General features: G+C 43.8%; 1 protein-coding gene across 1 annotated transcript in view; it reads right to left on the reverse strand.

Moving 5' to 3' along the window:
- ahr1b (aryl hydrocarbon receptor 1b) overlaps nt 1-15,275 on the reverse strand; it is a 21,618-nt gene extending 6,343 nt beyond the window's left edge. The window contains exons 1-10 of the mRNA XM_007540888.2: nt 14,826-15,275; nt 13,313-13,500; nt 9,142-9,257; nt 7,894-7,983; nt 5,100-5,223; nt 4,627-4,757; nt 3,462-3,655; nt 3,272-3,381; nt 1,421-1,562; nt 138-1,344 (exon numbers count right to left, since the gene is read on the reverse strand). Coding sequence (XP_007540950.1) covers nt 138-1,344; nt 1,421-1,562; nt 3,272-3,381; nt 3,462-3,655; nt 4,627-4,757; nt 5,100-5,223; nt 7,894-7,983; nt 9,142-9,257; nt 13,313-13,500; nt 14,826-14,878 — 2,355 coding nt within the window. The 5' untranslated portion in view covers nt 14,879-15,275. The remainder of the gene's footprint in view (nt 1-137; nt 1,345-1,420; nt 1,563-3,271; nt 3,382-3,461; nt 3,656-4,626; nt 4,758-5,099; nt 5,224-7,893; nt 7,984-9,141; nt 9,258-13,312; nt 13,501-14,825) is intronic.
- Between the last annotated feature and the right edge of the window lie 1,253 nt (nt 15,276-16,528).

Consider the following 16,528-nt stretch of genomic DNA (forward strand, 5'->3'; position numbering starts at 1 on the left):
TGGATGGATGGATGGATGGATGGATGGATGGATGGATGGATGGATGGATGGATGGATGGATGGATGGATGGATGGATGGATGGAGTTGGACTGTGACGGCTAACAGGGAGTGAAACATCATGTTAGCATCTTCTCACCTTCCCGTCTGCTGCGGGGCCGAACATGCTGGAGCTCAGGCTGCGCCGCTGCTGCTCCAGATGCGCCGTTCCATGAGAAACACAGGAAGCTGGGTTCTGTTTCTGCTGACCCAGATGTGCGGGTGTGGCCGCTGTGGTCATCCCACCCTCATGCTGATGAACATCCAGCGTTGCCTCGCCGTTCAGCAGAGTGGTGCATGCATCTAAAGAGTAATCTGGGAGGCTAACGTCCAGGCTTAAGGGGAAAGTCATGTTCTGGTTCTGGTAAGATCCGTTCTGGAAGCTCGTTGAGGCTGTGTTCTCAGTGTTTATCTGCAGTTGCCATGGTGACTCCAGATGTGGGTTTAGATGCTCAGCGTCCAGCTGTGGACCATTAAGTGGGGTCTGAAGATGGTGGTCCACCCAGAGACTGTCAGATAAACCAGCTGGATTCTCGACCACCGCAGGATGCGAGGCAGCCTGGATGTGCTGCTGCATCTGCTGCGACAGCTGGACGATGGGCTGCCTGAAGGTGGGCGGGTCCAAAGGGGCTTCAGGTATCAAACATGGCTGCTGGGGGGCAGAGTCACGGTCTGAAGATGGGACTTCGTTCTCCATCTCACTCTGCAGAGTGTCGTGGACGTAAGTGAGGATCTCGTTATTGGTGAGAAGGTCGGTCAGAGTGGGAACGTGGTTGGGATCCAGCTCTACCTGCATCATCCGCTCATCCAGCAGGAGCAGCTCCAGGTCATCAGCGTTTAGGCCCAGACTCTCTAAAGCACTGAAGAGCTCACTGTTCGAGCAAGTTTCCCCTCCATCTAGTGACAGAGAGTCCAACGTTGACAGAAGAGGGTCAAAGCTGTCTCCGTTGCATGTCCCCATCTCCCGGTTGGAGACAATATTCCAGGTGGTGCTGCTCAACAAGCTATCAGACTCAGCAGGCCTGCTGCCGTGGTACAACGTCCGAGACTCTGCATCCGGCTGGCAGACATACACAGACTCATCCTGACTCATCAGCACCCCCAGCAGTGAGTTGGGTTTCAGTTCATCCGAGGAACTCTTGTCCACTTTGCCCTTCTTGGACTTGCTGCCTCTGGCTTTGCCGTGGGAGGAGTCAGGGAAGCCGTGCAGCGGGTGGCTGGTCTGGTACAGGAGAGCCTCTCCAGTGGCAAAGGTGAAGGGAAGGTGCATAGATCGCTTCCTCAGGTGTTCTCCTCCTTCTTCCTCCCTGCGGTTGAAGGAACAAACATGTCAGTGAAGGAAAACTCACAATAGAAGCAGCAAAGTCTCAAAGAAGCACTAACGCCAAAGGCCTCTGGGTGGCGATGATGTAGTCCGGCTTCCCGTTCTTGTAGACGAGTCGGGCGTTGGCCTGGACCCACTTCCATCGGTTGTCTTTGGTGAGCAGCCTGAAGACGGTCAGCCCGCTCTCACCCGTCTTTATCACTGAAAGCACATCAGGGAACATGTAGAAGCTCATGATGTATATGAGCCATCAAACTTTTAACTTTTGGTAAACAAATTCAGTGATTCTTTAATGCCTTTCCAAATTGCCCCTAGGTGTGTGTGTGTGTGTGTGTGCATGGTTGTTTGTCCTGTGTGTCTCTGTGTTGCCCTGCGACAGACTGGCGACCTGTCCAGGGTGTACCCCGCCTCTCGCCCGGAACGTGAGCTGGAGATAGGCACCAGCACCCCTCCCGACCCCCATTGAGGGACAAGGGTGAAGGAAAATGGATGGATGGATGGATGATTCTTTAATCTGCAATTCGGTTGTTCAGCCAGCTGTGAAGGTGCAGCTGCGTTCGGATGTGTGCGTTTATTCAACCACAAGTAAAGACACAGCAGGGAGCTTCATCAGTTCAAACACTAAGTGCTGCATGCATTACAGTCTCAACCACCAGAAGCTGACAGAGTAATGAGCAGAGCAGGGACTTTACCACAGCCACAATGACAGCTGGGTCAAAGGGGTCAGAGAGGTCAAAGAGGTCAAAGGGGTCAAAGGGGTCCCCAGAAGGTGGAGAACCAGCTCAACCTTCACTGGTGAGTCAGTGGATGCCTTACTGGCACTCAGTTCTTTAAAAAAATCTCTCACCACCTCAGATATTCGATGGCCCAGCGGAGTAGATCATTGATGAGGCCAAAATTTGGTCATAATGGTCATAATGGTATTGAAGGTATTCTAGTATTTTGGTCTAAACTGGGTCATCGACTGAATGAACCGAAGCGACAAAATTCCTTCTGAACCATCAGAGAGTCTGAGGGTGTTTTCACACCTGGTAGTCCGGTAGACTCGGTTCAACTGGGGGTCAAAGTTACAGCATTTGATACATTTTTCAGCAGCTGCAGTTCACTTTCATTCTGCAGTGTGTCAAACAGATCAGTTCACCCTCTCGCCTGTGGAGGCGCTGCACCAAGAACCACTAAAAGAAATGACACAAAATCCTCTGAAGACACTGAACACAGGTTCACAAAATGTGAACTAAAATGGAGTGGCATCAGATTTTAGTGTTTATCTTATGTTTTGGTTGTATTTACCCAGAATGCCCTGCGTTTAGTCCGCTTCCTGCTTTTGAAGTGGTCTCCGGTCTGCTTGGCGTTCACATTTTCACATTATAGTTCACTTCCTCTAATAATCCAACATTTAACATCCACTGACAAGAGGAATCTCATGGCTTTAAACGTGGATGATGAGAGAGCATCAGCCTGGTTTAAAGTAAAGCTGAAAAATGGGGATTATTTGTTAACGGTGATTAGATCTGTGACCTTGTTTTGACTCATGTTCTGGGAGATTACAGGGATAAATACTAAAGATTTCCTTCTGCTGCATGACTCCCACCATGCTGTAATGTTGTCTGTAGGCAGTAAAAACATTTGTCTGGTATAAAAACCAGCAGAAACAAACTTCTTTCATCCCAAGAATCATTGAGCCGCAGCACATCTGAAGAGGAAACTACATCACTGGCAACATTCCCAGTAGTGGGATCTCTGGGATGAATGTTTCGGAACATGTGTACAGGTTTTCTCTGCTTGATTGCATGTATAACAGTGTGCCACCGCCATGCGTTGACTAACCAGGTCATCCGGGACGTCAGTGAAGTGAATTCCAGTCATTTGCACCAGCAACCTTTCATCAAGCGGCAGCAGCTGGGACTTACTTCTAATGTGGTTTTCAGCGCAGTAGAGCATGTCAGCGGCGTGGATGAACTGGTAGCCGGATCCTCGCACTCTCAGCTCAGCCTCAGTGTAACCCAGAACGATTTTCCCTCTAAACGGCCAAGAAACCAGAACACACCGTTATACTCAGAACAACCAGAGGGCAGACCTTCATGTTGCAGCACGACGTACTTTGCGTCGCAGGCCATAGGCGTAAAATCGAGTTTGTGTTTGGTTCTGAAGATCATGTTCTTGGTCCGGATCTCCAGGATGGCGGGAGGCTGCAGCGGCGTTGCCACGGCGAACAGGGCAAGCTGAGGAGGGCTGCTTCCACTCTGCCGACTCTGACCGTGGAGGAACTTCAGTCTGCCCTGGATGCTCAGCGGCTGCAAGGAAGTCATTTCATCATATCACTATCTCATCATCATCATCATCATCATCATCATCAATAATCCATAAATCCAAATGAGAGCAGAGAAGAACTCCTTCACATAAGATGAGTAAGAGCTGTTTTTTCTCAGCCTGTCAAGCACAATCAGTCATATTTACCTAAACCACTTTATGTAGAGTGAAAACATGCTAGCAGAAATGGTTTTGCTCCAGTTATACACAGTGTTAAATCTAAAATCCCAAAGCAAATTGTAAATATTCATTATTACACCACGTTTAAGAAGCAATCTGTGCAAATAAAGTAGAGCAGAAGTCAGCAGAGCAAATAGAAGACTGGAAAGGGTAGCAAACAGATGAAGCCGTTGTCCTGCTCACTAAATCAAGAATAAACCACATTCATTGGTAAGATTAGCTCAACTTCACCATCCACATCTTATTACTGCTAGAGCTTCAGAATCCCACTGAGCCACAGTCACAATAATAAATCAATCTATGAATTAAAATCTCTATTTCCATCCTTCTGCAGACTTGATTCCTAAGTTTCTACACTCCTCCAGAGTGTGCAGGAACCGTTGAATGACCTCAAACTAATTGACCATGGTGGGTATAAGAAGCTGCAGCTGTGGGTTCAGGAATCCAGCTCCAAATAGCAGGAGAGATTAAAGAGAAGCTAAAGGTAAAGTCCCTCATTGGGGGCAGGACCACCACGTCTTCGCTCTCAGTACCAGAAGGTCAAGAGCAACTGGCTTCTACCTTCTGACCCCCTGGAGCAGCTGTAGCTCTAACAGAGCAGGTTCCTCTGTTTTCCTTCCTCCCAGAGCAGGTGAAAGGATAAAGCCCTGTCCCCAGGACTCCAAGGTTTCCTTAAGGTGGATTACTGGAACAATAATAATGGCTTAAACAATGGCTTCCACTTCTATTTCCACCCATTCAGCTCTGGATGTTTAACATCTTCTTTCCGACTTACCAGGAAGCCAGAGGAGTTATCCAGCAGGCAGCGGAAGCGGCAGACGAACACTCGCTCCAGGAAGGAGGAGTTTTCCGGTGGAAGCTGGTCAGAGTTGTAGCTCACCAGGCAGGAAGACGTCAGCTCTTCACCTGAGCAGATACAGTTTGGTTAAAAAGTGTTGAAGAAGTGGCAGTTTATGGGAGGACAGGCTGACCTACATCTGCTGCTGCTGTGTGAAGCTAATGCAGAATGACAGCTTTTAAACTCTAGTGTACAGTAAGAGCATCTGAGAGCATGGTGCTGCTGCTGCTGCTGCTGCTGCTGCTGCTGCTACTGCTGCTGCTGCTGCTGCTGCTGCGACTTCTCAAAGGTCACCTCTCCTCGCCGCTTCCTGACCTCACGTCTGACTCCTCTTTAGGTTTTAGTTCAGCCCGTTTGCACAGAAAGCAGAATATTTGTGGGAATGACGGTGAGTGTTTGAGGAAACAGACCTGCCGGATCAGTGGGGGGCTCCAGGCTGACCGGGGGGTTCAGGGCCCAGTGCAGGTTCCTCTTGAACTCCTGCTGGTCTTCAGTGTGGATCAGCTCAAACACACTCTGGTGCATCACATCAGTCTGACGGGAAAACAACACAGCCTTCAGGACAACAGATCTCCAGATTTACACTAAAATAGTTCTGATGAGGTTCAAATATCTACATATATTCACTGAAACCCTTAAATCAAAGGTACTGAAGGTTCTTCAACATCTTTCAACTGAGTTCTGATCGGTTAGCATCTGATTTGGGCTCATAATAGTTGGTGGTTTCATAGCGAGGCTTTCAAATGTACAATCAGCAACAACTTTGTCCAAATCCTTTAACTGTACTTTAAATCAGCTGCTAGGGAAGAAGAACAGCAAGTATCTATACCAGACCAGTTCAGACCTCTACCAGACTTCTGTATTAACTGAAGGATTTCTGTTTGACTCATCCCAGATGTTTTTCATTAAGAATCTTACTTCTTCAAACCTAAACATTTACTTCTGTTGCCCTTTAATAATCCCTCTGCTGGTCTTCCAGAAACACAAGGTGTTGAGATGAACTCCACATTCTAACTCCTATATGCTCCACCAGACATTGCAAGACAGGAGAACGTTGGAGTCCGACAGCCTTGAAGTGAAGCCGAAAGAAATCAAGTGTCGCTTATTATTTAGTTCAGATGGCTGAACCGAAGCCAGAAACCTGCTGGGACCGTCCAGAACCAGCATGACCCAGCTTTGGACGTGAGCGGATCCGCCCTCCCGGTGGGGAGGAGTCACGGCCGGGTCAACAGAAGGAATTCTGACAGACAGAAGTGTTGTGTGAAATGCTTCTTAAACATTCCTGTTGCATCTGGACCCTGGATTGGTGTCCGGTTCACTCAGATCAGCACAAAGAACCCAGTGAGATGAACTGGGTTCTTGTTATTCTTCCATCTGAAGGAAAACTAAATGGTTTAGTATAATTTCTCCAAGTCTGAGGTAAAGAATGGATGCATACTTTACCTAAGATAATCCCATTATATTAATCTCCACTGTTAAAGCAGATAAAGTGTCTGACAAGCCTTCAGCACATGATCCAATAACTAACTTTAAGCTCCAGTCAGAACGGTGCTCACTCTCTTTACTGGGTTCTTCCTGCTTCAGGTTGGGGTAGTTTGGTCAACAGGAGGAGACGGGCCTCAGGCGGGTGGGTGAAAAACCAGGGGTGAAAGGTGATGATCACACCCGATGCTAAATGTACGACCTGACTGTACGCTCCTATCCAGAGTGTGAACATAAACCACAGCTTCCAGTCCAGGGTTAGGTGCTGGCGCTGGTTGTGATGGTGTGAGACGGGCCGGCGGATCCAGGCTAAATTTGTAAGCATGTTGTCTGAAATAAGATTAGACTGAAGGAAGCAGCACTTTGTTGTGGCGCTAACAGGATTACACCTCATGGCCCATATGTGCGTTTGGTCCGCTCCTCTGCCCACTCAGGGACATACATTCACTACTGTGGATTTAAAACCAAAGATTTACACACGCTGTATAAAAAGACACAGAACCATAGCATCAGACTGAAGAGACTTTTATCAAATCAGAAATTTATGAACTTCTTAGTATTTGGGAGAATTACCTTTAATGTCTACTTAGGTAAAATGTTTTGGGTTTACTCCTGTTCGTCTTAGTCTGCCTGGATTTTGGCCAGTTCCACTTGACAGATCTGCTAAACCAAAAAGGCCACTCCAAAACACCTCAGACTTTAAACCATGTTGCAACTAATATAATGTCATGCTGAGGAACATTAGAAGACCCTCAACGTCCCAGAACCCAATTTTCTTGGCCAAAATCTTGAGATTTTGCTTTAATATTTCCACATAATGATCTTCATGCTGCCACCTACTGAGATAAGTGCACCAGTCCCTCTTGCAGCAAAATACCCCCACAGCATGATGCAACCAATTCCATCCTTAACAGTTCATAACTTTATGAGTGCAAGTCCAATCCAAATCATTCAAATTTTGTTGTCTTTATAATAGAACAAGTTTTTGCTTTTGGATGAAAAAAACAACAGTGTCCAGCCATTGAGCATCATGGCTAAGATAATATGACACTGCCTTGTGAAACATATGGAAATAAATCACTGCCACACCCACACCTCAGCGGTTCAGTACTCAGACTTGGCTCTAAATTATTTTTGGAAAATGTTTACTTTTGTACATTTTCCATATCACATATCTAAAATATTCCCAAGAAAACAAATTGTGAGGATAAAACACCAACACACAATGCTTCTTCACACATCATTGGCTGACCAATTTGAGAATCAGCCAATCCCGGAGTGCCATTCGTTTTCCTTGATGCTGATTGGCTGAACCCCCAAGAGTGGATATGAAGATAGTTCTGCAGTAGAACTACTGTAAATGTATATTAAACTACTAAAACAGGCAGTTTTTTGGAGTATTTGGAGATTCCTTCCATTTGTTCTTGAATAAAGAGTGCATCATTATATCACCCGGCTGATAAATCGGCCCAGATTTCCTTCATTTTGGGAGATCAGTGATCAACTGATACTCAGAAGTGAAACCAATGTTATCTTCTTCTACAAAGGTCAGATAATCAGTCACTGTCAGGTCACATCTGCACAACTGTGATCAACAACAGTCGTCCAACTGTTGCCATTTTACAGACTTTGTTGCTATATTTAGCGACTTTTCAGACAAAAAAAAAAAAAAAACAGTATTAGCGGTTTGACTACCAGAGCCGAAATGTGATGAGTGAATACCTGATGGAAGCCGAGGTAATCCTGGATGGTGTGAGAGCAGAAGAAGATGTTTCCTTCAGACGTGACCACCAACACGAAGCCGTTCAGAGCCTGCAGAGAGAACAGCATCTGCTCCTTCATCATGCAGTGATTCTGTTCAGTGCGGTGTCAGAGTCCAAATTAGGTGAAACACATGAAGGGAAACATGAATCTGGTTCTCTGGATGTGGAATAATCCCATCTTTAGATCAGCTTACTCCAATGTTTTGTTTTCATTGGATGGAAAAGGCATAAGCGTAATCTGTTTGCAACCTCTGATTCACCCTGAGCTTTTTTGACTCAATCAGACTCCAGTTGGATAAAAAAGCCTTCAGATAAGAGAGAAGAAATGGGCCAGCGGCGGATAAAACAGGATAAAAGACAAAGCAAACTGCAACAGAGGAGATGAGACTTCAACCCCAGGCTGACAGGGAGGAGGAAGCATCGGAGCGGAGGTCAGGTCAGGAGCAGGAGGAGGAGGTCACCGATGGATGACTAACACCTCCATCGCCATCTTCAAGGAGCCTCAGGGTTCAGTGAGGAGGTGATGACACTGAATCCAGATCCGTCTCACTGATGAAGATCATGTTTACAACCATCAGCAGAACCAGCTCCTCATCCGATCCGACACATTTACTCCGCTTCTCATTTCCATCTTTTTTCCAACTCTTGGTTTGAGCATCAGACTCAGGCTGCTGAATAATTCACAGGTTGAGCAAAGAGGGTCAGAAATCTGATTTATATACTTTTATAATAAAATTCACACCTGGCTTCTGGCTTAAAGTCAAATTTTAGTGAAAATTTGTACAATTTGTAGCAATGGAAAAAATAAAACTTCTCCAAAGAGCACCAGTTCTGATCCAATGTGAGAGCAAAAAAACAACAAAAATAAACCAAAAAAATATTTCCATTTTCCCAATTTTTCCGCTTTTTCTTCTTGGGAAGATTTCTTGTAACATTATGACTTTTTGTAAAACATAAAATCTTATCCTGGCCCTCACATCTTGTGCTGAATTCAAAGTCCAAATAAATAGATGCCGTAAAATGCAGCTGTAAAGCAAGATGGCCGCCACTGGTTTCACTCAGGAGTGCATTATTAAAAAACAAAATACATACAGAATTTGTGTTCCTGCCCTGCTGTGCAGAGCCGCCTCTCCTCCATCAGACCAAAACAAGCAGCAAAGCTTCACCAACATGTTGTTGAGACCCTGAGGGTAACAGAGGAACCCACCTGAAGCAGAAGCTCGCCCTCTGATATCCTGCCCTCTGCAGCTCCCGGCGTCGTGCCGCTACCGTCTCCATCGCTGCTCTTGCTGATGCCATTGGGAGGTTGGTGCTTCAACGCCTCTGTGGGAGGAGACAGGAATGAGTTAGAGACACTGCACCAAAGGTTCCTTTTGGGGTTTTAAGAATCTATAATTAAAACTCACCAAGTAAATAACTAAAATTATCCCATGAGCTCTTCAAGGACCTTGTAGAAAAGTAAGACTTTCAGCTGCTTCCATCCACAGCCTCATGTTTCACACTATAATCAAAGTAAACCAAAATCTGCTGGTTCCCTTCCATCAGATCCTTCTTGTTTCACCTGAGCAGCCATATTCCTCCATGACCCTAAATGCGTTAGCATCTTATATGCTTCCTGAAAGACCGGCCCACAGTATGATGCTGCCACCACCAAGCTTGCTACCGTGTTGAAAGCTACAGGATTTTGTTTCCCAGAGGTGTATGTCATCCAGTCCAACCGGTGTTTTGCTGTTCTGAAATTGCAAAAATTTCTCCGGTTTATTGATAATTTTCTGCAAAAATGGTCAAAAATGTTGAATTATTGTGATTCTAACTACTACCTGCAGATGGCAGTATTTCTTAATTCACTGTCAACTTATGTATATAAAATCTGTGATCAATACAGCAAGTAACAAAAACTGACAACTTTAAAGAATAAAAATATTTGTGTCCAACTCATCTGCTGGTAATTTTTCTCATTTTTTTGTTCTAAATTTTGATTTTTATTCCATTTGGTGAAGAAGGAAGTTCGGTTCAGCGACTTTTTCACAGGTTTTCGCGTCATTGGTTCAGAAATAGAAACAAACAAACAAACAAAAAATCATATTTGATTTTGAATTAAGCAAAGTATTACATACAAAGGTTCAGGTTTTGTTCTATTAAGGTTTCTTGACACCAATATCTAATCATAAGACAGTAAAATCTTTAACTTTTCATCGTTTTTAACGCCTAATTGGAAGTGAAAGGTAAAGCTGAATATTCAGAAAAGATGGCATGTTTTAAAAAGACTGAAGTGACTCCTTTGTGCCCTTTGACCTTTAATACACTCTATGCTTTCTAAAGCAGTAGGTTCAGACATTAATAGAAGGGGAAGTCTTTGAGAATCCAGAGGTCAGGGGTCAAGCCTTCTACTGAACCTGATCCAGATTCGCCACAGAGGTTAAAACCTTTGAAGCTGATCTTTTTATTTCCAACAGCAAACATCACCATGGATGCGGCTCAGTCTTGCTACAATAGCAGCATTTCATCTGGACTGTCAATAATTCAGAGCTGGAGGAGGCAGAACGGACTTTTTAACCGCCTGACGTCAGGAACGGAAACTGAGGGGAAGAAAAACCGCCTGAGGCGAGCGACGGCGAATGGGAAGGGACGTGTGTTGGCACAACGGAGAGCGACGAGCATGAAAACATCCATTAAAAACGTCATAACAGACGGCGGCGAGCAGAAACACACTAGCCTGGTGAGGACAGGACGTCACTGATGGACAGAACGGAGATCTGCGTTCTGCAGCTGAACCTAATTTGAGCGACAGTTCATCAGCAGCTGTTTGAGGGGACGATGACACACACCATGACCTGAATAACCCCCATGCTACGCTACACTACGCTAACGACGCTGCAGACCGGAATGAATTATTCAGAAAAGAAGAGCAACTAAAACGGCTCGCTGTTTCTGTCTCCCTAATTTTTGACGTTTAATGTAATGTTTCTCATATATATACATACAGGACAATCAACATTTAGTTAAAACTCATAAGTACGTTTCTGGTGAGGAGGTGAACAGGTTGTTCAGAGGGTTTGGATGGTTTGATGAGAGAAACAGAACCACAGCAGCTGGAAATGGAACATGTGTTGTAGTTTTGGTCCCAAATCTAACAGTCTACCAGATTATCAAGTGTGAAACCAGTGTTAGTGTCGATTCATCCAAAGGTTCTTCTCATCACCCCCAATTCAACGTTCACACTCACAAGTGAAAATGGCTGGAAACAAATGCACAATTATACAACCGTACATTTTTGAAAAGCATTAGTAGAGCCTCCTGGACAACTAATGAGAATGCAGCAAGTGGTTCCTGGATGGTAAGTTGGCAACAAAACACTTGTTTTTTCCAGCAGCCATTGTACAGAGCATACAGCGCTAAAACCAGATAAATAAAGATGTTGGGGTTGCTAGGTAATTGGCTGGGCTTGGATGGGGTTTCCAAGGAAAGTGATTCAACAATTAGGAGGTTTATGAAACAGCTCATTTTCCAGTCACCAAAAAACATGAACTGATTGCCTAAAAACAGCTGGATGGTTGTTTTTAAGAGCTCAGACTGATTTTAGAAGCAGCAGAAACCCAAAATGAAGTATAAAAATGTACAAAATATGAATTTTACGTAACAGATCCTCTTTAACTTTCTGACTGTGACCTCATGAGAAAACTCCTCTGATCTTCCCAGGTTCTTGTCCCAACACTGCAGTTTTTCTGCAGGATGCCGGCAGAGAGCGGACTGTACTTTGTTCACGCTGCGCCCCCCTCCCTTTAAAGCCCCATAAGCCTCCCCTGAGTGGATTATCCCCCCACGTTTCTGTTCTTTCATCTCCTCAGCGCCCGCAGTAATGGGTCCGTCTCCCCAGACCTACATTACTGGTCGGCTCAGCCTTCAGGACAGGGTCGGCTCCTGGCCACGGGCGAGAAGAGGCCGAGTCCTGGTGGGTTTCTCTGTTGTCTGGATGGAAGGAGGTCGAGCAGAGTTCAGCCACTTAGATGGAGATGGAGGCTCTGACCTAATTCTGACATGGAGGGCTGGATGTGTGTTCAATATAAACCCTCTATTAAAATGTTCCCCACATGAAGAGCCGTTCTGGTTGAGAACGTTGGAAGATCCGGTGGTTTTTGGAAGAATTTGGACCTGAAAACATCTAACTAGGTCTGTCAACACTAAGACTTTAACTCATGTGATTAATCTAAAAGGTTTAACCTTTTAGATTGACCTAAAGCCTCTTACAAAGTTTACAGCAGAGTTTACAATTTGACATTTCAAAAATAAATTAGCATAATAAAACACTCATTTTGCTGCTAGATGAAGAACTTTTGGTTTTGATTTATTTAGTAAAGCTACACTGAAAAGACTTTTTTGTCTGACGAGTCACATGATCAACAACCAGAAGTTGCCACTGGTTCAAACCATGAAGAAGAAGAAAACAGGAAGTAGCTGCAGGATCATGGTGCAGCGTGTTTTAATGATTTATTACGGGAACAAACTTATTCATGTGATTTTAATTGCATTTCTTATTGCAAAATTGTGGGGGGGGAGGGGTTTCACATGAGCTGAACATTGACAAAGTTTTGCACACATTTGTAATGGAAAGGCAGCTGCTGTCTAATTCTGTGGTCAATGAGGAATTGTTGACCACAGAACATGTTTGGTTTGAGACAATAAAACATTTTCTTAAAAAATGCATATTAATTTTCAAGCTTAGAAAGTTAATCAACGTATAGAGTGCAATTAATCTGATATAAAAAAAATTAAAACTAGTTTTATCCTGCAGGTGTGTGTCACAATAATCAATAAATCAGTTAATCAGTTAATCAGTCAATCACATGAAAAATTTAAGCAAGCTCAATAATTTCCATTTTAATGATTTATTGTTTTTCTCTTTTCCTTACCAAAATGAAAATAGGAATTCAATTAATTTTATTTGTTGTTTTTGTTGTTTCTTTTGGATATTTAAAATGTCTTCTAGTTTCAGTGTTAAATGTTTATTAGAATTTATTAGAGTTTATTGATCTTTGACAACATTAAAATTATATTACTTGGAAAAGGTTTCAAAACAACATTATCGTTTATTGCAATAAACTTATCAAAAATCAGCCTCCTATGTATGTGTGTATGTGTGTGTGTGTGTGTGTGTGTGTGTGTGCGTAGAACCGACTGTTCTTCAAGCTCATGTTAATATCAACACTTTAAGACTCACAGTGGAGCCAAATCTAAGCTAAAGTAGCTAAAAACAGCTAAAAGCAGGTGGAGACTCGGTTCGTTTTCACTGATCAGAATCAAGGCGGTTCGTTTCTGAAACCCGAGCCTCTGTCTCGTCTCGACCAGCTTCGCTCAGTGTGTCTCTGCACGTTCCTCACCTGAGAAGAAGCTCTTGGTGCGCAGGTAGCTGACACTGAGCCTCAGGATGGACAGCTTGTCCAGGCTGGAGATGACCTCCTCTGGGAAGGGCAGCAGGCTGGCCAGCCGGTCCAGTTCTGAGTTCAGCCGGTCGCGGTGCCGCTTCGATGGGTTGGTTTTGGTTCCCTCAGCGGGAACTGGTTTAACTCTGGAGGTCAGGAAATACCAGCATCAGGAAAAAACGAAATCCTGCACACCAACCATTTTGCATGAAGGTTGAAATATGTGGTGAGTTCTGATGAATGCTGGTTGGACTGAAGTTTATTTTGGGATTTCAGAGTAAAGAGGCATGGATGCATCAGTAAAAAAAAAGAAAAGAAAAAGCTGTAAAATATCAATCCATCCATTTTCTTACACCCTTGTCCCTTAGTGGGGTCGGAAGGGTTGCTGGTGCCTCTCCAGCTGACGTTCCAGGCAAGAGGCAGGGTCACCCTGGTTGCCAGTCTGTTGCAGGGCAACACAGAGACACACAGGACAAACAACCATGCACACACACACCTAGGGAGAATTTAGACAGACCAATTAACCTGACAGTCATGTTTTTGGACTGTGGGAGGAAACCAGAGTACCCAGAGAAAACCCACACATGCACAGGGAGAACATGCAAACTCCATGCAGAAAGACCAGGACCAGTAATTGAACCCAGAACCTTCTTGCTGCAAGGCAACAGCTCTACCAACTGTGCAGCCCTCTGTAAAATGATCTGTGATTTAAAAATAGAAAAGACCTCTGACATTATGGTCAGGAACAAAAATCTAAAACATTACAAAAGAAAAATTATCCACAAGAAGCAAAAAATAATCAGCACATGGATGAAAGGATTAGACAAAAAATGAATCCAAACAGAGAAAAACAGCAAAATATCAAGAAGAGACAAAAACATATTATATAATGACAGAGCATTCACAAAATGATAAACAGGTTTAAATAAAGAACTGATATATTTAGTTAGAAAAAAACACAAAATGATCAGAAAAGTCACAAGAGTCTAGAAAATAATCACATAGATGATTGAAGAAATCTCACAACTGTCATATCTAAAGAGGAAAAAATATTTACAAAACCATAATAACACAAATAAATACAAAAAGAGGTAATAAATACCCACATCCAGATTAAAAATCTTAATTTCTGGTACAGGAATCACTAAATAATCAGAATGTACAACAGAAACATTCAGAGTAACGCTGTGGGGCCTCCTGCGCCCCGGGGCTCTAATATCTCTAGATCCGCTCCTGGATAATCTGATAATTAATGACGAGATAATTAACTGTTTGACCGGAGTGGCGCTTCCACTGCGACCCACAGGGGGCGCTGTGCGGCCTCATAAGTCCATTACAGGGCGATAATCCCATGTTTACAAACTGTCTGCCGCTGCTAAACGGGGACGACTTAAAGTGTAACTAATACGTCTTACATGTCCACAATTAGTGACGGGCAGCCTTCCTTCATCTGCGCACTTTTAGAACTCACCCTCTTTGCGCCGGTTTTCTGCGCTTCCTCCCAGCGTACATGTTTGCGTTCATTCAGGATCAGTTCAGAGTCGGCGAAGCGGGATCCGTTCCAGACAATCCGCTGGCGCTGCAGCGACGTTTCTCAGTTTCCACTGCGCTGGTTTTACTCATTCCGCACCGGTACCGTCAGAAACAGCGCCAGAAGTCCGACTGCAGCAGCAATTACTGCACAAAACCGGGAGTCCAACCGGAGCCCAGGTGGTTCTCTCTGTTTGCGCGCAGTCAGGAAGGTTTCTGGCTCAGTTTTGTTGGTGTGCGTCAGATCCAGACGGCGCGTTAAAGCATCCCGGAACCGGGTGAACTCATCCCGGTGGAGTTCAGGCTCCTGCCTCCATATGCGCCTCGTCCTCCTCTCCCTCCTCCTCCTCCTCCTCCAGGATCTCTGCTGCTCTGCGGCCGGAGCGCGCTTCCAGTGATCTGATAAGACCACGGGAGCGCGCGCGTGACGTCAGAGTGAAAATTATGTTGAATTGAACTTTGAAAAATGACAGAAATATTCAGTCAGCAGATTTCTGGTTTTAGACCGGAAGTTAAATCACTTTAAAATAAAAGTTTACACAAAGTTTTATTTGATTAAAGTCAGCTGCAACCACGTTCTCTAACAGAACGTTCTCTAACAGTTCCCTGGAGGTAAACTGTATAACATTTTGAAAATCTCCATGAAACGTTTTGCTAAAGTTCTGTTCAGGTTGATCGGCTTTACAGAACCTTTAAGAAGCAAACTTTGGTTCCAAAAGCATTCGGGAGCACTACCGTATTGGGTTTTAGACAATAAAATGAATATTTTCTTATTTAAAAAAAAAAATACTTAAATTGTATTCTATTCTTCTATTATAGAAAAAAATGCAGAAGTGGCAACTTTTTATCGTCAGAATTATCAATTACTAAAATAATAATTGGTTACAGACGTAGATTTTATTGAAAACTAGGAATGCTGTAATAAGGTATAAACTTTGTGGTAAGTACAGATCCGACATAAACACAGGACACTAAAACTGTTTAACAACTGTGGTGCTATTTTTATTTGACACCTCAAGACCTCAAGCTGACATTGTCCAACCTTTATTTATGAAAACTATTCTTCTTCTGTAGTTCACAAAATAAAAAAATAACTTCCTAAACTACCAGATACCAAAATAACACAAATGTTCCTGCAGTGATGCACGGTGGAGGCAGCTTCATGACTGATGCAGCTGAAAATAACAGGAAACCATTAAAGGCTGAACTGGGAGCAACACTGATGCCACAACTGCCTTAAAGTGGTTACACTGCCACCTGGTGGACACAGGGTACCATCACACTCAACTGCTTTATGTACATTTTAGATTTTTTTAAAAATAAATCATTAATTTTTAGATAAAGCTGGAGAAATCAGAGCAAACATTGAGCTGGATAAGGAATAATATTCCATTAACTAGTTTGATTAATTAAAAAATAATCAATAAGGTGTGTAAACCTGCAAAATAAAAGTTTAAATCACTTTGGAGATGTGTTGATTTTTGGCCTATCCTGTGTACGAGATGCACTTGAATGCACCATGAAAGCGCAGTGCAACCACAGGTACAATTTGCATATTCAAACCAAATTTTAAGTAAGATTAACAGTAGTTGTGTGATCCCTCCTGAACAGTCCTAAATGGGCTGAGCAGAGCTCCGTACAGCC

Source organism: Poecilia formosa, unplaced genomic scaffold (genome assembly GCF_000485575.1).
Source record: "Poecilia formosa unplaced genomic scaffold, Poecilia_formosa-5.1.2 Scaffold571, whole genome shotgun sequence".
Lineage (NCBI taxonomy): Eukaryota > Metazoa > Chordata > Actinopteri > Cyprinodontiformes > Poeciliidae > Poecilia > Poecilia formosa.